Source organism: Mobula hypostoma, chromosome 5 (assembly GCF_963921235.1).
Source record: "Mobula hypostoma chromosome 5, sMobHyp1.1, whole genome shotgun sequence".
In the NCBI taxonomy this organism is placed as follows: Eukaryota; Metazoa; Chordata; class Chondrichthyes; order Myliobatiformes; family Myliobatidae; genus Mobula; species Mobula hypostoma.
In genome coordinates, this window is record NC_086101.1 from 27,451,928 (window position 1) to 27,474,238 (window position 22,311).

General features: G+C 45.2%; 1 protein-coding gene across 1 annotated transcript in view; it reads left to right on the forward strand.

The window, feature by feature from the left end:
* LOC134346709 (complement C4-like) overlaps positions 1–22,311 on the forward strand; it is a 130,318-nt gene that overhangs the window by 83,500 nt on the left and 24,507 nt on the right. Inside the window, exons 23-30 of the mRNA XM_063048264.1 lie at positions 835–918; positions 4,154–4,357; positions 5,803–5,878; positions 8,440–8,596; positions 13,011–13,121; positions 15,228–15,396; positions 19,531–19,745; positions 20,728–20,886. Of these exons, the coding sequence (XP_062904334.1) occupies positions 835–918; positions 4,154–4,357; positions 5,803–5,878; positions 8,440–8,596; positions 13,011–13,121; positions 15,228–15,396; positions 19,531–19,745; positions 20,728–20,886 (1,175 nt within the window). The remainder of the gene's footprint in view (positions 1–834; positions 919–4,153; positions 4,358–5,802; positions 5,879–8,439; positions 8,597–13,010; positions 13,122–15,227; positions 15,397–19,530; positions 19,746–20,727; positions 20,887–22,311) is intronic.

The following is a 22,311-nucleotide window of genomic DNA, read 5'->3' on the forward strand; positions in this document are numbered from 1 at the left end:
CTGCATTTGGAAATCTCTCTTCTATCACGGCATGTGCAAAATGGATCTTCCTAGCTGATGAAGAACTCAGAGAAACTTAACATATGCTTGTCGTTTGAGGACCTGTGAGTCAGAAAGTGTGGCTTCAGATCTTGTAGAGAGGAAGCTCTAAACCCATTAAAACAAGGCATTGTCTGTGAACTAGGGCACAGGGTAGTGTGGGGTCAAACAGCACAGACAGAGGTCTTTCGGCCAGCTACGTCTGTGCATGGTATCAGTGACCCATCTGCACCCATCTCCTGTACCAGGACATGGTGCTCCTGGGCATTACCTTGACAAGAGTAGGATGATTTTCAGCCATTTGTCCTGGAAAGCATTTCCTTCCCAACATCACAGATTCTAAATTTTTTGCCATATATGGTTCATGCTTAATTGCCCCTGAACAATTAAGGAGGTTCTTAATAACGAACCACACCAGTGGGGCTGTAGTTACAGCTGCCCTGGATGCAGACTCCCTCCCTTGAAGGACGTTCCAAGTCAGACCATCGCTGACATTATTCTTTCTCCTGCAATTTGCAGAGCTTCATTGAGTGAGTTGAGTGTAATTTCCTCCTCTGACACTGTGGTCAGATTTGAACTTTTATCACCAAATTCAAGACTTGGGCTACTGGTCTCGGAGCCCAACCGCTACACTATAGCACAGCACATCCAGCCACATCACAGAACATTGTGTGTATCTTACAGAGGGCAAAGTGGAAGCTGAAGTTCCTAGATTACTAAGGGACTTCAAGATTTTGTGGAAGGTGCTAACATTCTTATAAGGTTTATACTTTCATCTCTCTATTTTTTAATTAGCAAGGAGCACCTATGAGATTTTTGAAGAGGAACCGAGCAACATGATCCCGGACACTGAGTCCTACCTTTATATTCAAGCCAGTGGTAAGTACAGCTACTGACAGAGGAGGAAAGGCGAGGACAGGAACCACGTGTGCCACAGCTCAACAAACTCTGCCCATCGATCCTGCCACCCCTACCGTCAATAAGATCATGGTGAACCCAGCAGTCACAGGAGTCTGCCGTCCCACCTCTCTCTGGTTGTTGCTGCAGTAAACCTCTGACAAGCCGATGAGCAATGTTCCCTCTAGGCTGTGCATCCTTTGCTTCTGGTGCACAAAGGAATTTAAACTGCGCACAAAAGTTTGTCACCCCGGCCTCGTTGGCATGTTAGGTATATTTCATGATCATACACAATCACATTTCCTTTCCTGGTTTTTGATGTGGACTGTGTTGACAACGTGGAGTTTGTGATGATTTGTCTGCAGATTTTACAACTGGCTTAATTATACTGATTTTAAGTCAGAAGTTACTGATTCACTCTGGTAACCATTCACTTCAGTGTAAGATCTGCAAAGATGAATGAGAAGTGTGTTAGTCTATTTATAGCCAACAGCATCCAATAGACCTGAAACTATCCCTGTTCACTGTCAAAGATTACTGGGGTTTCCTTTATCGCTGGCTTAAACATACTGAGACTCTGCTTCTGCTGCCTTTGAAGGAAGAGAGTTCAAAAGACCATCCGAGTTAAAATTTCAACTCCTTCCTGTATCAAATGGGGGATGCATATTTTGAAATAGCAGCACTCTCCCCAGCCCCCCCCCCCCCCCAAAGTATAGAGTGATCCTTTCCATATTTCCATTTTAACTGCTGGTATACAATTTCTATGATGCTGAGAGACCAGTACCATAGAGTCTTTTAAGAGACTCCTGGACGGGTACATGGAGCTTAGAAAAATAGATGGCTGTGGGTAAGCCTATGTCGTTCTTTGGTCAGGACATGTTCAGCACAGCTTTGTGGGCTGAAGGGCCTGTATTGTGCTGTAGGTTTTCTATGTTTCTAATATCAAAATATTAAGGGCTGGAAATATCTGGAGCTCCGACCTGTCACAATCTATTTCAATATCCTCCCATGTTCGTTGGTTGAGTAATTAATTGTGTTTTCCCATCATTAGGATGATGTTATTTTCATGTACGGTGAGGTAGAGTTGCAATGAAGAACTTGCTTGCTGCAACGTCACTGGCACGTCGGTACAGACAATGCACAGAACACACACTCAGTGGCCACAATTAGGTAGCTCCTATACCAAATAAGATGTCCACTGTGTGTGTGTTCATCGTTTTTGTGCTGCTGTAGCAATCTGCTTCAGGGTTCAACGAGTTGTGCATTCAGAGATGCTCTTGTGCACACCACTGTTGTAACGCATGGTTTACTGAGTTACTGTGGCTTTCCTGTCAACTTGAACCAGCCTGGCCATCCTTTTCTGCCCTGTCTCAGCAAGAAGGCATTTTCGCCCACAGAACCACCACTTACTGGATGTGTTTTGTTTCTTGCACTATTCTCATGTAAACTCGAGAGACTGTTTTGCGTGACTGACGTAGACGCCACAGTAACCATGCTGACTGTTACACGATTACAGCTCGGGGGATTCTGGAGTTTCAGGTTCAATCCCGGCGTTCCTCTCTAAGGAGTCTGTACATCCTCTCCATGGAATGCATGGGTTGTCTGCCAGGTGCTCCCATAGTCCGATGATGTACAGGTTAGGTTAACTGGTCATTGTAAATCGTCCCATTTTAGAGTAGGGTTAATTCAGTTTGTCGGCAATTCTTGCGGCAGGGTGCTTGGAGGGCTGGAGGGGCCCTCTCTGCACTGTAGCACTACCTAGCTAAATAAATGAAATAACAGGAGATCAACCAATACTGAGATACTCAGACCACCCTGTCTGGCACCAACAATCGCTCCACAGTCAAAGTTGCTTAGATCACGTTTGCTCCCCATTCTCATATTTGGTCTGAACAACAACTGAACCTCTTGACCATGTCTGCATGCTCTTATGCATTGAGTTACTGCCACATGATTGGTTGATTAGGTATTTGCATTAATGAGCAGGCGTACAGATTTACCTAAGGAAGTTGCCACTGAGTGTACGTTTTAGATAAATTATACAAGACAGTGAGGAAAATAGATGGTGCCATTCAAGACTTCAGTGCAAGTTGAAAAGATTGACTGGTCTGGGAACTCTAAAGTACAGGAACACACAAGATTTCAGAGAGTAGTGGCCTCGGTCATTTCCATGACTGGAACAGCTCCCATCAGCATCAAAGACGTCTACAAGAGGTGATGTCTTAAGAAGGCAAAATTGTCAAGATAGACCCCCACCACCTTATTGCTTCCATCAGACAGGAGGTACAGGAGCCTTAAGACCCATCCCTCAAGGTTCAACAACACTGTCCTCAGGTTCTTGAAGAGTTCAAAGTAAATTTATTATCGATGTACATATACGTCACCCATTGACAACCCAGAGATTCATTTTCTTGTGGGCATACACAACAAATCCATAATAGAATAATATCGATATTAGAATCAATGAAAGACCACAATAACTTGGACATTCAAGCTCTATGTGAAAGACAACAAACCATGCAAATACAATAAGAAAGAAATAATAATAAACAGATCAACAAAACATACCGAGAACATCAGATGGAGAGCCCTTGAAAGTGAGTTTCTTGGTTGTGGAAACATTTCAATGAAGGGGTAAGTGAAGTTGGGTGAAGTTATCCCATTTGGTTTAAGAGTTTGACAGTAGAGGGGTAATCACTGCTCCTGAACCTAGTGGAGTACATCCCAAGGCTCCCGTACCTTCTTCCTGATGGCAGCAGCGAGAACTGTGACAATGTTTTGTGAAGATGTGCTGAATGGTGGGGAGGACATTACCCCTGATGGACTGGGCTGCATCCATGACTTTTTACTGGATTTTCCATTCGAGGGCATTGGTGTTTCCATACCAGGCTGTGGTACAGCCAGTCAATGTACTCTCCACCACATACCGATAGAAGTTTGTCAGAGTTTTATATGCCAGGACCTGAAAAACCTCAGTTTTGTTCCCACGACTATATTTCCCTCAACTTTCACTAATGTTGTATGCTTATTCTTGTTCATCTTGTCCTGTATAATTTAAGAAACTTCCAGTTTATGTCACTAAGTTTGCCATGCCTGTGATGCACAGTGCTGATGCTGCAAAGAGTGAATTTTCTTGCGTTTATGCCTTGGGATGGCCATTGACAATAAACTTGACATTGAACTTTGCAACCCCGTTCATTGACAATTTTTCATACAGGCGAAGTACTTGGAGAAACGGTGCCAAACACCTTGGATCCGGAAGGAATTGACAAGCTCATACGGTTGCCGACAGGCTGTGCCGAGCAAACCTCTTTCTACATGGCACCTACTGTGTTTGCCGTGAACTACCTGGACAGGAGCGAGCAGTGGATCTCACTGAAAGCCGAACGCAAGGACGAAGCTCTACAACATGTTGAAACAGGTGGAGACGGCTAGGTGTTAGCTTTCTGAACACACACACCACTGTCACTTATAGTGCACACATCAGGCCAGCACAGGAATAGACCATGATGTCTGTGCTGAACACATAGCTGAATCAGATTGAATCACTACGCGTGATCCCTATCTCTCCATTCCCTGCAGATCCCCGTGTCTTTAACAGCCTCTTCAATGCTACTGTCATATACATTTCCAGCACCTCCCCTAGCCGACAACTTAAAGCACCCATCATCTTTCGTGTAATAAAATCTTACCCCACACTTACTTTATTCTGACTCCCTCTCACCTGAAGTGCATGTTCTTTGTTAATTGTTATTTATACCGTGAGGAAAATTATTCCATCTGTCGATGCTACCTATGCCTCTATCACGAGGTAGACAAATGACTAAAGTAGAAAGATTTCATTTCAATTGGATAGCTGTACAGCAGAGAAATAGGGACTCTGGCCCACCATGTCTGTGCCAACCATTAACCACCCAATCTCATTAACCCAATTTTATCCTCCCCACATTCTCAGCAGCTAGCCAAAAGTTTCTACCCTTCACCTGCATGCTAGGGGCAATTTCCAGTTCCAAATTAACCTTCCTACCACATACCTTGTGGGATGAAAACAGAGGATCTCGGGGTGGGGCGGGGGGAAACACAGGCGGTCACAGGACGAATGTGCAAACTTCACACAGACACCGCAGGAGGCTGGAATCACACCTTGGTCTCTGGTGGCCATATCAGCTATGCCACTAAGATATCCACAAGAAGGGGATGATGTAAGCACTAGAAGATAGAAGAAGGAGAGAATAGCAACAGAACTGCAGAGGGAGAAGAAAAGAAAGGTTAGAGGGAGGTCAGGAGGTAAAATAGAAGAGAGACTCTGGAGCTGGCAGTGGGAGGCAGGGGAACAGAGGAAGAAAGAGCTGTGGGTGGGGGGAGGAGAGGTAGAAGGAGGGAGTGGCTCCCATTCACTGTTTTCTATCTCCTGCTTGCTCTTCTTGTAGAGATGTTTATGGTGAAAAGGGAGGAAGGTGGAGGTGGAGTAATAGGAGAAGGAGGTAGGTTAAGGGAGACAAGGAAGGGAGGACAGAGGGAGGGGAAGTGTAGGATAGGGGAATGGAGGAAAGAAGACTGGTGGGGTGGTTGGAAAGAGAGAGTGGGAAGATGTGGAAGTGTGAGCAAGAGAAGGAGAGAGAGTGAGGGAAGGGACTGGAGGAGGCAAGCAGGGGGAGATGAGAGAGGAAAGTGGGATGGGCAAGAGGAGGTGGGCAAGTTTGGTCTCCCTTGTCAGTGTTCTGCACTTGCAGCACTCACATCTATGAGCCAATGAACCAAAACTCTCACCATTAGCTCTGTGGACATACCATCTCTCTGACCAAGCCAGTTAAGTGATGCAATTGTTTGGGAGCACATTTTTCAGACCTGGTATTTCATTCACAGGGTACAAGCGGATTCTGGAATTTAAGAAGTCCGATGGTTCGTATGGAACCTGGAAGGACACTCCCAGTAGCAGCTGGTACGTAGCCCCCCACCCACGAAGTACACTTTCTAAAGTTGAGTATACTGTCACCTGCTCGTGTACATGTGTGCACAGGTTCTGTACAAACTTACTTGCAGCATCTTGCAACATTTACAAGATGAACATAAATTAAGCATAACAACACCAGTAAAAGCAGGATCTCCCGGTGACCACCCACTTCAATTCTACTTCCCAGTCCCATTCCAACATGTCAGTCCACAGCCTCCTCTACTGCCGTATTGAGGGCACACTCAAGTTGGAGGAGCAGAACCTTATATTCTGTCTGGGTAGCATTCAGCCTGATGGCATGAACAGCGACTTCTCAAACTTCCAGTAATTGCCTCTCCTTCTCTCCTTCACCATTCTCCGTTCCTGTTTCCCTCTCTCACCTTATTTCTTTACCTGCTTATCACCTCCGTCTGGTGCTCCTCCCCTTCTTCCATGGCTTTCTGTATTCTCTGATCAGATTCCCCCTTCTCCAAACCTTTATCTCTTTCACCAATCAATTTCCCAGCTCTTTACTTCACTCACCCCCCTTCCCAGTTTCACCTGTCACCTATTACCTAGTACTTCTTCCTCCCTCCCCCCCCCCCACCTTCTTATCCTGACTTCTCATCCTTCTCCAGTCCTGATGAAGGGTTTTGGGTTTACTCTTTTCCATGGATGCTGCCTGGCCTGCTGAGTTCTGCCAGCATTTTGTGTGCGTTGGCTGAACACAAGAAAGAGCACAATTATAGCAAGAAATGCAGAATCCATTGTCGTGTAAGACGGTCATACTGTTGCTATAACTGATGAACTGAATATAGTTCTGCTGGATAGCTCAGGAATTGAATGGTTGAAGCGACGTAGCTGTTCTTGAATCTGATGGTGTGGGACTTAAGGCTTCTGTGCCTCCTGCCTGATACTAGCTGCAAGAATGTTGCATGATGACAATCTTCGATAAAAGATGTTGCCTTCCTGTGCAGTGCCTCCCGCAGGTACTTCCAGTAGTTAGGAGGTGCAGTATGTGCTCCTGATGTATTGGGCTGAGACCACTACTCTCTGAACCTAGTTATTTCCCTCCTCATTCAAGTTGCTGCACCAGACCTTGCTGTAACCAGTCGGGACACCTTCAACAGGATACCTGTAGAGGTTTGCCAGAATGTTCATTTGTTGGAGGGTGCTTGTGCTACCTCTTACTCCTAGTCAAGTCTCAGCTGTACTGCAGGATTATGAACGCACTCACAGGTAGTTTTGGACCACTGATTTAGAGAGATGAGGTCACATCCTACATCGGGGATTGAAATACAAGCAATTAACTCGGTCTACTGTTCAGCTCCGTAACAGTAACCGCAAAATGACCAGATGCTGGAAAAATCCACCTCATTCAGCAATATCCTTCAAGAGAGGAACTCAGTCATCCTTGCCATTCAGGTCTATAGGTAACCATCCAATTTAACTCCACAGTACAGGGCCATTTCAGTCCTGGCAATAAATTCAGACTACAACTAGAGGTGATGTGATAAGGGTGAAAGGTGAAAAGTTTACGAGGAACATGAGGGGAAACTTTGTAACTCAGAGGTTCATGAGAGTGTGGAATGAGCTGCCAGTGCAAGTGGGGCATGCAAGCTCGATTTCAATGTTTAAGTGAAGTTTGGATGGGTATATGGATGGCAGGGATATGGAGGGCTGTTGTCCCAGTGATGGTTGATGGCCTAGGCAGTTTGAATGACTCGCACGGACGAGATGGGCCAAAGGACTTCAGCAAGGGTAAAGTTTCAGTGCTGTACTTTTCTATGACTGTCTGACTCTGACTTCATCTGTCATATCCCTCTCCCCGAATGGTTGCAATTCAGAATCAGAATCACAATCACGTTGAATGTTACTGGTGTATGTTGTGAAACTTTTTGTTTGCGGCAGCAATACATTGCAATACATAATAAAATAAAGCAAAATACAGTAAGAAGTGTATGTGTGTATGTCTACATATATACGTATACAAGCTAAACTAAATAAGTAGAGCGAAAAGAGAAAATGATCAACTCTTTTGCTTGAGTCAAATCCAGCACTTGTCAGCTTTGTGTTCCTGCTTTTTTTCTCTCTCTCTCTCTCTCTCTCTATCTCCCTCTCCGTCTCCCTCTCCCTCTCCTTTTCTCTCCCCCTCCCCCTTCTGTCTCCCCCCTCTCTCCCCCCTCTCCCCCCCTCCCTCCCCCTCTCCTCCTCCATCTATGTATCAACCAGCTGCCAATGCCTTCCTAACCCACTGCACCTTCCCTCCGATACATGGCAAGATCAGACCATTATCCTTCACCCTTTCGTGGTCCACTGATCACTGTGGGCCCCTACTCACCCCTTTCCCTCCTCCTCTCTAGACTGCCCATCTCCCTTCTCTGTCTTGATGCAAGATTTCTACCCAAACAGCGACAATTTCCCCCAACCACCCCCTACACACTTACACAGACATAGAGACATAAGCACAGATGCTACTTGATCTACTGAGTTCCTCTAGAAGATTATCAGTGGCCTGCATACTGGTTGGCTTTCTGACTCAATAACAACTTCTCTGTTGCACTTTTCAGGCTGACAGCATTTGTTACAAAGATACTTTCAATAGTTAAGATGCAGATCCACGTACGGAGAGAACATATTCAGGAATCTGCCTTGTATTTGGCTAGAAGCCAGGAAGTTACAGGACAATTCAAGGACCCCCAACCAGTGTACCACCGAGAAATGCAGGTTGTAGAAGCGTTCGTACCATCTGTCTGTCTGAAATTTTCTTTCATTATTACTCTTGCTAGCTTCAATGGAGGCTAAAGTCAAGTGGAATTTAAAAGTCTCTCTGCTCCCCACTTCCTTCAGCCCAACAGGTGAGAGATTAAGTTCAAAATGATCTTGATAGTTATAGTCACACAGCCTGTGTCCATATCAACCATCGACTCACCATCTGCGCGAATACTGTTCACCTTCTGTGCTTGGCCATTCTCTTGTTCGTCCATTGTCGTCATCAATGAAGACCTCGACACCATTGATGGTGTCAAGACTAGCGCATGATTTGGATTTAAGTGAGAGAGAGTTGCGTAGCATCAGCCTCACTCTCTCTTCCCAATTCCCATCTGGATCCAGTGGCAAGACAGAGTTGAGGCGGCTGGAGATGGGACGAGGCGCAGTGGATGAACAGGATGTCTTCTGTGTCTTGCCGTGCTCTACACATTCCACTTGGCCATTCTAGAAGTCACCTGAATGTTGTGAGAGTCTCTGCCTACACAACTCGTCAGGAAGTTTGTTCTGGATTCCAGCCACACTTTGTGTGGAATAAACTCTCCTTCAGAACCTCTGGATCGTCTGCTCAAAATCCCAAGCATATATGCTCTGATGATAGACAACAGAGAGAGGGAGAGAAAATGCGCAAACTGCCTTCTTATGCACTGTAACATTCTATGATGGTTGCCCTGGGTAACTTTCTCGCACCAAAACTTTGCAACTGGAACTGAGCTGGGGAAACAGACCATCAGATTGGCAATACAAGGACATAAAGCCACCATACCCTTCTCTGGAGAAACTAATGGGTCTGTACTCACTGACGACACCCTCCACCCCACCGCATGTGGACAACGCATCCCCCTCAGGTTCCATGGTTGTCCATTCCAAGCCTGTCTCTGGGGTCTAGCCTCTGTGGCAGCATGCCCAATGTTGTTTCAGAGAGAATGACCATACCAGCACTCACCTGATAACCGCATGACTTCTCACTGATATTGAGTGTCAGGCACTTTTTAAAAACTATTGTTCAAATTAATAATTTGAACGAAAAACTCAAAACCCAAAATGTGAATACTTTAAAAGGCAAAGAAATCTAAAACTCTAATAAATAAAAACACAAGCTAAAAATCTAAAACATAGATAATTTAAACACTAAAATAATGTACCATATTTCAGAAGAGGTCTCTAACTTCCTTCATCGAGTCCAATGTCCTTGTCTGTCAGTCACTAGTGAAATCTCTGGTGAGGTTGGTCTTGTACTGTTTGGGAATTACAGTGGGATTCAATGGTTATTATACAGCCCAAAACAGGCTCTTTAGACCACTATGCTGTCCCGAACTGATTAAGTTAATGACACCTAATCACTCCTTCCGACACAATGTCCATATCTCTCTAATCTCCATTCTTCTGTCATCTAAGAACCACTTGAATAACACCACCACAATCCCCGATAGTACATTCCTGGCAACCACCACTCTCTGTGTTGCTCATTTAGACATTCCATATGCATCTTTAATTCCACAGACTCACCACTCTCTGGCTAAAGAAATTCCTATCATCTCCTTTCTAAATGGACATCCCTATATCCTGAGGCTGCATCCTCTAGTCTTAGGCTCCCCCAACATAGGAAACATCTTCTCCACATGAATTTAAAGTGAGAGGGGAAAGTTTTTTTTTCAAAACGGAGAGTGGTGGCTGCCTGGAAACTGTTGCTAGAGGTGCAAGTATGATAAAGGCATTTAATGGGCTTAGAGATGCACATGAATGTGGGGAGAATGTGCACCATAAAGGCTGATTTATACTTGTGCATACTAGTTTACGCCGTAGCCTACGCAAGTAGGCTACGCCGTTGTGAGCACTTATACTTGTGCATTGGTGTGTTTGTGTTGCTCTGCAATTCACCGCCAAAACACTAGTTGGCGGTGGGGTTTCTATGCCACTGTGTTGAGTTTCAAACAATGGTGACTGAAACTGAAGGAGGGTGAATTTTCTGTGCTTGTCCGGCCACTGAGAGACATGGACGAGGAAATGCATTTCAAATGTTTTCGGATGTCAGCAGGTAGACTTGACAATTTGGTTCATCGTCTCCAGCCATTTATTTCGCATCAGTGTACGCACAGTATACTCAGAGACCGGCAATCACCATTGGAGTTTTAGCTTCAGGTGGAAGTCAACAGGCTGTAGCAGTTAGCTACAAACTGGCGTCAAGCACAGGGTCCTCCATAATTTTGGAGGTCTGTAAAGCTTTATGGAAAGCGTTGCAGCCAGAGTTCCTTCCCTGCCCTTCAGTCGCCTAATGGGAAGCTATTGCTGCTTAGGAGGAAATGTGATGCTACCAAACGGACCGATCACACTTGCTGAGGTCTGTGTCGTCGTGATGCATGGTTACATTTTGGGAGAGGTGTGCGTTAGGCTATGGCGTAGGGTTCAGCATAGAGTACAACATAGGGTACGCCGCTACACCGTACGTACGGCGTACATTTGATGCACAAGTATAAATCAGCCTTCAGACCTGAGACATAGGAGCAGAATTAGGCCATTCAGCCCATCGAGTCTGCTCTGCCATTCCATCATGGCTGATCCCGGATCCCACCCAACCCCATACACCTGCCTTCTTGCCATATCTTTTGGTGCCCTGACTGATCAGGAAATTATCAACTTCTAGTCATAGTCATAGTCATACTTTATTGATCCCGGGGGAAACTGGTTTTCGTTACAGTTGCACCATAAATAATAAATAGTAATAGAACCATAAATAGTTAAATAGTAATATGTAAATTATACCAGTAGATTATGAAATGAGTCCAGGACCAGCCTATCGGTTCAGGGTGTCTGAGCCTCCAAGGGAGGAGTTGTAAAGTTTGATGGCCACAGGGAGGAATGACTTTCTATGACGCTCTGTGCTGCATCTCAGTGGAATGAGTCTCTGGCTGAATGTACTCCTGTGCCCACCCAGTACATTATGTAGTGGATGGGAGACATTGTCCAAGACGGCATGCAACTTAGACAGCATCCTCTTTTCAGACACCACCGTGAGAGAGTCCAGTTCCATCCCCACAACATCACTGGCCTTACAAATGAGTTTGTTGATTCTGTTGGTGTCTGCTACCCTCAGCCTGCTGCCCCAGCACACAACAGCAAACATGATCGCACTGGCCATCACAGACTCATAGAACATCCTCAGCATCGTCCGACAGATGTTAACGGCCGTCAGTCTCCTCAGGAAATAGAGACGGCTCTGACCCTTCTTGTAGACAGCCTCAGTGTTCTTTGACCAGTCCAGTTTATTGTCAATTCGTATCCCCAGGTATTTGTAATCCTCCACCATGTCCACACTGACACCCTGGATGGAAATAGGGGTCACCAGTACCTTAGCTCTCCTCAGGTCTACCACCAGCTCCTTAGTCTTTTTCACATTAAGCTGCAGATAATTCTGCTCACACCATGTGACAAAGTTTCCTATCGTAGACCTGTACTCAACCTCATCTCCCTTGCTGATGTATCCAACTATGGCAAAGTCATCCGAAAACTTCTGAAGATGACAAGACTCTGTGCAGTAGTTGAAGTCCGAGGTGTAAATGGTGAAGAGAAAGGGAGACAAGACAGTCCCCTGTGGAGCCCCAGTGCTGCTGATCACTCTGTCGGATACACAGTGTTGCAAGCACACGTACTGTGCTCTGCCAGTCAGACTATATATTCTGCTTTATATTCAGCTTTAAATATACCCATGGACTTGGCCTCCACCGTAGTCTGTGGCAGTGCATTCCACAGATTCACTACTCTCTGGCTAAAAAATTCCTCCTTGCCACCGTTCTAAAGTATCACCCCTCCATTTTGAGGCTGTGCCCTCCAGTTCTGAATATCCCCATCAGAGGACACATTCTCTCCGCATCCACCCGATCTAGTCCTTTCAACATTCGGTAGGTTTCAATGAGATCCCCCCACCCCTGCATTCTTCTAAATTCTGGTGAGTACAGGCCTAAAGCTGCCAAGTGCTCCTCACATGTTAACCCCTTCATTCCCAGGATCATCCTCGCGAACCTCCCCTGGACTGTCTCCAATGACACATATCTTTTCTGAGATATGGGCCCAAAACTGTTGACAATATTCCAAGTGTGGCCTGATTAGTGTCTAATAAAGGGTCAGCATTATGAACCATTTGGAACAGAAGAGATTGGATGTCATTAGTTTATTTAATCTGACACAACATTGAGTGTTGAAGTCTTTACCTGTGCTGTAGTGTCCTATGCTCTTTGCTCCATTGAATTACCTACAACCAAGTAAGGGCATTGTTCATTGTAAGGAGATTCTGCAAGAGCACAGGGATAATGCTGTCTTTTCTTTTTGTATCGATTGAAAAGCTCAATGCCTGATCTTTCATCCTTTCCTGTAGGGTGGAGTCGGTGGGGTAGAGTATAAGATCTCCTTGACCGCTTTTATCACCATCGCATTGGTGCGTTCTCTGCCGTCCTTCCCAGACAACATGGAGGAAAAGCAAGAAGTGGTGAGGCTCGACACGATGTATTTACTCAACATCTTCAGTACAGGATTGTCATTAAGGGGATTGTCAAGTGCGTGGGGGTGAAAGTTGGGTAAAGACACTCTTGAAGAGTGCATACCAGACTAATTGGATAGCTGGGAAATGAATGGCTGAAATACACACCAAACCATGCAGGACAACGAGAGAGTCATGGCCCACAGAAACACACAGTTCACCATCCAACCATCCACCAACACTAAATCAACATTAATCACAATTTTCTAACCTCCCCACAAATTTTACTCCTCAGGCACACACAAGTGGCAACCTGCAGTGACCACTTACCCCACCAAACTGCACATGTTGGGATATGTGAGCACTTGTAAACTCCACACAGACAGCACTGGAGATCGTGATTCAACCCGCGGCTTTGGATCTCTGAGGTAGCAGCTCTACCTGTTACACCACTGTCTTTGAAGCAGCAAAGGAATCGATACTGTTTAGGCATCCTTTGTTACATGACAGGTAATGTTTACACCATAAGATGACCATGTCCAATAAGGGAAAACGCGTCCATCTACCTTTTGGCATTCACTGTCACTCCAGTCACCCAGTCTCCCATAACTAACATCCCGTTGACCCAAAGCTCAACTGGGTCAGCCATGTAAACAAGAGTAGGTCAGGGTCAGCTTCTGACACCCCAAGGGGAAACTGATCTTCAAAATGCACTGCAGGTACATGCACAGACTGCTCCATGGGAACAGTGCCACGCCTCGGCTTCCCTCCATGTCACACCACCCTGACTTGCAGATACATCATCAATCTGGAGCCATCGATGTGCCTGATTTCTGGAGTTACGCCAAGTGCAGTGGCTCAAGTAGGCAGCTCACCACCACCTTCTGGAGAACATTTAATGTAGACTATGAATGCTGTTCCTGTCAGTGACTCTGCAATTACCACAAAGTAATATACCTGCAAAAGTTTTGTTCTTTAATATCGCAATACATTGGTATCGGGGCTTGGCACCACATTCACAAGGGCAGCTAGGGTTGGCCAATTTAATGCCGGTTCAGCCCAATGCACTTTGAAAAACACTGGCTTATTGTTTGTTACCGTTTACAAAGCCCGTTTTACCAACCAGTGTCATAGACATTCACCTTCCTAGCCGAGAATTAAAACTGAGTTAAGTAAATCACTCTGGACAAGAGTGCTAGTTTCAACCACGTGGTTCATTAACTTTTTCAGGGGTTACTGGTGACCAACCTCACGGTGTGGGTGGGTGCGGTTAGGTGAGTGATTACTGGCTGAGTAATTGCATTCTGTTTTGTATATGGCTCTCACTGTAGCCACTATGGTAGATCAGGTGGCCGTTTTGTCCCGGACTTCTTCAGTGCAGTTGGAGCCATACCCATCCAATAAAGGGCACTCCTTCCTGATGTTGCTAGGCAGATCAGGAGGGGAGATCTTCCCTGCCTCAGCCAACGTGTCCACCTTCAATATGAACTGCCATCCAAAGTAGCATAAGAAGCGCTTGGTGCAGGATCACCCATTGCCTCAAAGAATGATTTCTTAATTGGTTAACCTGTCTAATATTGCCATGTATACTGAATTGCTTTTTTAAAACTTGTTTTGCATGTCACAAAGGGTAATTGTTTCCCACTCAAGTACGTCGAGGTAGGACAAAACAAAAAATAGTAGCAGAGTGAAGAACACAACATTGAAGTTAGAGAGAACGTGCAGAGCAACAAAACAAATAAGATGCAATGGCCACGTCGAGGTAGAATGAGAGATCAGGAATTTATCTTTATCATACGAGATCTATTTGAGAGGCTTTCCACAGGAGGGTAGAAGCTAGTGGTGTGTGTTCTTGAGCTTTTGGGAGGGGGAGAAGAGAGAATAGATGTTTGAATATGAAACTCTTGAAGAGGTAACTGAAATCTTGCTGAAGCATAATGCTTTTCAGGACTAAAATACTCCACCTTGTTACCACATTATGTAGAAATGCTGATGGCTTCTAGTTACCTTGGTCCCTTGCACACTTCTCATCAGCTTTAAAGGAACAAAATGTGTGTTTGCAGTGTGGTGACTGACACTGTTCACTCCTCTCCCCCAATGACTTGCCCGTTGCAGGAAGACAGCATCAACAAGGCGGTGCGATATCTCTTCGGCAAAGTTGAGTCTATTCAGAGACCATATGCACTCGCCATCACCTCCTATGCTCTCACCTTGTTCGACCCGACCAGTTCCGAAGCACGCATGGCATTTGAAAAGCTGAAAGGCTTGGAAACCTATGACAAAGGTAACTTTCAATGTCCTTTCCAATCTCTGGCAGTTGGAGTAGTGTATTGTTGAGTGTCTGAAATAAGAGGGCACTGGTTGGGTGGGGGGTAAGAGGCATAGAGAGGATCTCACTTGGCATCTGGAACTCACTGCCTAAGGCTACAGCAGAAACAGGCACTGAAGCTATATCTGGACAAAAATCTGACTCCCAAGGCATAGAACATGATTCATAGCACTGTATGATATACATTGGATTAGAGTAGTTAATATCTTTATGGTTAGCATTGGCATGATATACTGAAGTGCCCTGATTCTGTCCTCTATCACTTTTGGATACAACTACTTGAAGGTGTGAGCTATTCTGTGGCTAATCTGTAATAAATATCACCCGTGTACAACAGCACATGTAACAAAATGCGTACGTGTGTATCCAGTTGTGTGCTTGTATTTCCTGTCCCATTCGGAGCATTCTGACACAACGACTAACTCTTTCTTAAATAATTCTGATTTCTTGAGTGTCTTGTGGATGGCATCATAATAGGTGGATTTGCAGAAAGTAAAGAGGTTTGCCATGGAATACATTAGGATGTGGGGAGGGGAGGGTGGATTTGCAGAAAGTAAAGAGGTTTGCCACAGAACGCATCAGGATATTGGGGGGGGGTGGGAGGGTGGATTTGCGGAAAGTAAATGGCTTGCTACAGAACACTGCAGGATATGGTGGGGGAAGGTCGATTGCCATGGGGGGGGGCGGGGACGGTGGATTTGCGGAAAGTAGAGGCTTGCCACGGAATACAGCAGAATATCGGGGGGGCGGTGGAGGGGAAGGTTAGAAATAGCAGATAGAATTTAATTTGGACAAGTACAAGGTGTTGCACTTTGGGAGAACTGGCCTGTGGGGAATCATACAATAAATGGCAGTACTTGAGATGTTGAACTATTTGTCAGTGGCACTGTTTATCTATCTAATGTGTCTATCTATCCATCTACCTAACTATTCACCTACCTATCTATCCACCTATCTGTCTACCTATCTATCTACCCGCCTATTTATCTGCCTGCCTGTCTGTCCACCTACCTACCTATCTGTCTAACTATCTATATACTTGTTTGTTTCTTCATTCCTTGATTGATTTGTTTCTCTAACAGTCGAGCAGCTGGGGTTTTTCAGCGGTGTTTGGCAGCTTATCTAGGAGAAGGAAAGCTCTGACCTCAAACCTTGCAGCTGTACCCACCCATGGGGAAGGCTTTGGGAGTAAACCCCGAGGGAAAAATCTGGAGCTAGAGTCCCTAATAAAGTCCTGTGTTGAGTTACAGGAGTGACTGGCAGCTCCTGTAACGCCCACTGTTGCCAAATCGTGTCAGTCTCTGCCTTTCCTTTGGATTCATTAGCTGTGTGGAGAGGGTGAGCCTGCTACATGGACAACAGCTCGCTCTCTGTATCATATTTCCCTGGCCTGTGTATCGATAACGTTGACAGCTCAAATGCAACCTCAACCAATGGGGGCATAGCAGATTGATTTACTATTGCAATCTATAGTTATTTTTCATGTTTTGCCCTGTTCTGTTGCCACAAAGTGCCAACTTCAGTGGCGTATGTTAGCAAATCTGATTCTGGCTCTGAAATGTTTGTGTACCAGCTGCTCTGCCAACCACCCCACCAAGGTCATTCACAGAGACATTGCACAACTGGATCCCTCTTCCAGACCGCAATCTAACACATTGAGGTTTCTACTGACAACAGAACCTGGTGTCCTCTACATCTGTGTATGCAGCAATAGAGTAATACAGTACAGAAATACACCCTTCAGACCACCGAATCCTTGCCGACCATATAACAACTACAGCACGGAAACAGGCCATTTCGGCCCTTCTAGTCCGTGCCGAACTCTTACTCTCACCTAGTCCCACCGGCCTGCACTCAGCCCATAACCCTCCATTCCTTTCCTGTCCATATAGCTATCCAATTTAACTTTAAATGACAACATCGAACCTGCCTCAACCACTTCTGCTGGAAGCTCGTTCCACACAGCTACCACTCTCTGAGTAAAGAAGTTCCCCTTCAAGTTACCCCGAAACTTTTGCCATTTAACTCTCAACTCATGTCCTCTTGTTTGAATCTCTCCCACTCTTAATGGAAAAAGCCTATCCACGTCAACTCTATCTATCCCCCTCATAATTTTAAATACTTCTGTCAAGTCCACCCCTCAACCTTCTACGTTCCAAAGAATAAAGTCCCAACTTGTTCAACCTTTCTCTGTAACTTAGGTGATGAAACCCAGGTAACATTCTAGTAAATCTTCTCTGTGCTCTTTCTATTTTGTTGACATCTTTCCTGTAATTCGGTGACCAGAACTGTACATAATACTCCAAATCTGGTCTTACACAATTTCAACATTACATCCCAACTCCTATACTCAATGCTCTGATTTATAAAGGCCAGCATACTGAAAGCTTTCTTCACCACCCTATCCACATGAGATTCCACCTTCAGGGAACAATGCACCATTATTCTTAGATCCCTCTGTTCTACTGCATTCTTCAATGCCCTACCATTAAGTTATTCAAAGTCAGAAAGTTATGTTGCAGCTTTATAAAACCCTAGTTGGTCTGCGTCTGGGAGGCTGATCCAGAAGATTAATGGTGAATTGGCTGCTTGGATTCAGAACTGGTTGCACATAGAAGACAGAAAGTAGTGGTCGAAAGGATGTATTATAGCTGAAGGATTGTGATTAGTGGTGTTCTGCAGAGACCTGTATTGGGACCTCTGTTGTTTGTGATGTATATAAATGACCTGGATGAAAATATACATGGTTACATTATTAAGTTTGCAAATGATCTGAAGATTGGTGGTGTTATGGATAGCATAGAAGTTTGGCAAAGAATACAGTGTGATATAGATCACACTGGAGAAATAGCAGATGGAGTTTAACACAGTCAAATGTGAAATGTTGCACCTTGGTAGGTTAAATGTTAAGGGAGGAGAAGAGGAATCTTGGAGTCCAAGTTCATAGCTCCATGAAAATGGCTACACAGGTTAATAGAGTCATTAAGAATGCATATGGTACGCTTGCCTTTATCAATCATGGCATTGAATTCAAAAGTCTGTTGCAGCTTTATAAAACACTAGTTAGGCTGCATCTAGGGTATTGAAACAGTTCTGGGTGCTCCATTAAAGGAAAAGGATATTGTGCCTTTCGAGAGGGTGCAAAAGAGGTTTACCAGGCTGTTGCTATGATGCTATGCTCTGTGCTATGATGAGAAGTTGGATAAACCTGGGTTGTTTTCTCTGGAGCAGTAGAGACTGAGGGGAGATCTGATAAAGGTTTATAAGATTATGATAAGAAGAGTAGAGTAAATTGACAGTATCTTTTTCCCAGGGTTGAAATATCGAATACCAGAAGGTATGCATTTAAGGTGAGAGGGGGTAAGTTCAAAAGAGACTAAGGAGCAAGTTTTTTTTTTCCACACAGAGAGTTGGGGTGCCTGGAATGCACTGCCTGGAGTGGTGGTAGAGGCAAATACATAAGGGACTTTTAAGAGACATTTAGATAGGCATGTGAAGGTGAGTGAAATGGATGGATAAGGATGTTGCGTAGACAGAAGGCATTAATTTCGTTGGGCATTTGATTACTAATTTAATTGGTTTGACACAACATTGTGGGCTGAATGGCCTGTTCTTGCGTTGTACAGTTCGTAACCTGATTTACCATGTATGTCCTATTTTGATTAGTTCTACCAAAATGTAGCACCTTACATTTATCAGCATTAAACTCCATCTGCCATCTTTCAGCCCATTCTTCTAACTGGCCTGTTAGCTCGTATTTCAACGGATCCAATTTTTATCTCCCAGTATCCTTGTCAATTGCCCCAAGAGCCACCTCTCATCTACACAATTTACAGCAGCAATTTAACCCACTGACCTCATGTCACTACAGTGCAGGAGAATGCTGGAGTACCTCAGGGAAGCCCACCTGGTCACAGGGAGAAGGTGCAAAGTTCACACCATCAGCACCTGGGGTTGGGATTGAACCGGGGCTTCGCAAGCAGTGAGGCAACGGCTCTGCCAGCTGTTTCAGTGGGCTCCCCAGCAGGTCTTCTTGTTACCATAACGTGCTCTTCCTCACCATGTGCTTGTGCTTGCATCATGAAACAGAAACGGATACTCGCTATTGGAAGGTCGATCCGAAAGTGCTAATTGCGAAGGAAACTCGGCTAAATCAGGTCCCACAGGCGCCAGCCATTGAGGTGGAGACCAGCGCCTATGCACTGCTAACAGCTGTGCTCATGAAGGAACTCAATTATGCCAGCGCTATTGTAAAGTGGTTAACGGAACAACGGAACTACGGTGGTGGATTCCGCTCTACCCAGGTAGATCTCGCGTACACCAATGCTTGGGTGCATTCCCCTTCGTGTACGCCCAATGGCAGACAGCAGACTGGGAGAAGGAGGACAACACTTTTTTTTAATGAAAGTGCAACTCCGCACTACCCTTGCTGATCCACAGCTCCCTTACATATCAGAAACTTGTCTCTCTCTGCCTTAAACATATTTGAAGACTTTGCTTCCGCTGCCCATTGAGGAAGAGAACTCCAAATTCTGACAATTCTTGAAAGAGTTTTGCCCCCTCCTTTCTTAAATAAGTGACCCATGGCCATTGAACAATGACCCCGACCTCTAGATGCTCCCACATTGTCTCCACCCCATTCTGTCAAGATCCCTCAGGATCTTATGTTTCAATACAATCGCTTCTCACCCTTGAAGCTACAAACCTAGTTTGCTCAGAGTTTCTTCCGATGACCTAAATAGATCAGGGTAAATGTCACAGCCAACTTTTACCCAGGTTTAAGCAGCGGTGAAGGCGAAAGGAAATCAACATGCCAACCAAAAGGTATAAAAGCCACCAGGTTCAAGAATAGTTACTACCCCTCAACCTCTTGAGCAAAAGGGGATAGCTACACACATTTTATTTCCAGTGTTCTCACAACTGGCGGTTTCACTTTAAGGAGTATGAAGTATCTTGTTACTTCATACTCTCAGTAGTTATTGCTGTTTATTTATCTCGGCATTTGCACAGCTTGTCGCTCACTGATCCTGTTTACAGTAACTGTCCTCTAGATTTGCTGAGTATGCCTGTCGGAAAAAGAATCCCCTAGAATACATGGTGGTGACATGTGTGTACTCTGATAATAAATCTTACCTAGAAATTTGAACTTTATCCAGAGGGCTGTAGCTGTTCCCAATTTCATCGCTTGGGATTCACGTTAATCACATCATTCAGTTGGAGTGTGTCAATTCATTGGTCAATGGCAGCCACAGTTTAACTTGCGCCTTCTCTCTCTTTGTTGCCAAGGATACAACGGTTGCCTTGGAGGCGCTGTCTGAGTACAGCATTGCAACTTTTGAACCTCAAGAGGTCAACATGAAGCTGAAATTCAGCAGCCCTGGGAGAAGTTACGGGAAAACACTCAAAATACAGAGGAGCAACACGCTGATTCAGGATGAGTTGAAGGTAGGAATTGCATCTAAAGACAGGCTAGGAGTTTCTTATTGGTTCTTCATGAAACTTTACATCTTCAGGATAAAAAGCACGTATTGAAGTATAACGGTGTACAAAGTGCACCCAGAAATACCTTTGTAACATTAGCAGGCTTTGGTATTCTTCAGGGAAGAACTCCTGAAGCATTTAGAACACAGAATGTAGAAGAATACAGCATGGGGACAACTCTTCAGCTCACAATGATTGCTGAACAGGATGATAAATGAAATTAAACTAGATCCCCACTACCTATACATTCTATACCTCTTCATGCTCTCTGCATGTTCACATACCTCTCTAAAGACCCTTTCAATGCCGCCATTGTATCAGCTTCCAGGACTACCCCATGCAGGTACCTACTTCCCCCTGCCTACTTTTGGGATCACACCTGGGATATATATATCCCAGCAATACTGCAATACTATAGCAATACTGTTGACTTCCTGTTGCTGGTGAGGGTGGAACAGGTGGCAGACTCTCTACCTGACAACATACTGGGGCATTGATGTGCAGTGGGTTGGGAATCAAGTACCCAGTGGGTGGATGTGAGGTGGGCAACTGAGACAGAGTTGCCTACTTTGTGACGGTATCCACTGTGTGCTCTGTTCCCTAAGGATGAAAGAGAATATAGGGGAATGCAATGTTCAACCTGAAGGTCAGATCCTATCCAAGGCATCGTCAAAGACCCCCACCTCTCAGGATATGCCCGCTGCTTATTGTTGCCATCAGGGAAGGGGTTCACACTCAGCGATTCAGGAACAGTTTCTGCCCCTCTGCCGCAAAGTTGACAAACTTCACGACATATGCCCGTGATATGAAACCTGATTCTGATCCCTGCTGTCTGTGGGGCGTTTGCAGCTTCACCCTGTGACAGTGTGAGTCTCCACGACGTGCCGGTTTCCTCCCCTGTTGCAAAGGCATGTGGGTCGGTCGGTTGCTTTGCCGTTGTAAGTTGCTCCTAGTGTCTGGCTGAGGGTTAGAGTCTCAGCATAGCTGATGGGAATGTGAAGAGAATAAAGCAGGAGTAATGTAGGATGTGTGTAACTGGGTGCCCCATGGATTCGATGGGCTGAAGGGCCTTTTTGGACTTCGTAGAATTGTGACTCAGTGAGTACGTTAGTTTGTAGTGTGAGAACACACTGGATTTCCCCAGGAATCTGGGGGCAATTTGTTTTGATCATAACTGCGGAACAAGTACAGTGGCAGGCGTACATGGTTCAGAGAATTAGCCTGTTGCTGACTACACAATCCTGTCACACTGCCCATGACTATTTTGTTATCCTGACTGATTGCAAAACCTGGTGCAGCAATTTGAATGAGCAGGAATGTAAGAAGCTGCAGAGTGGTGGACTCAGCCCGAAACATCACGGCCACATCCCTCTCCACCATCGGTAGTGC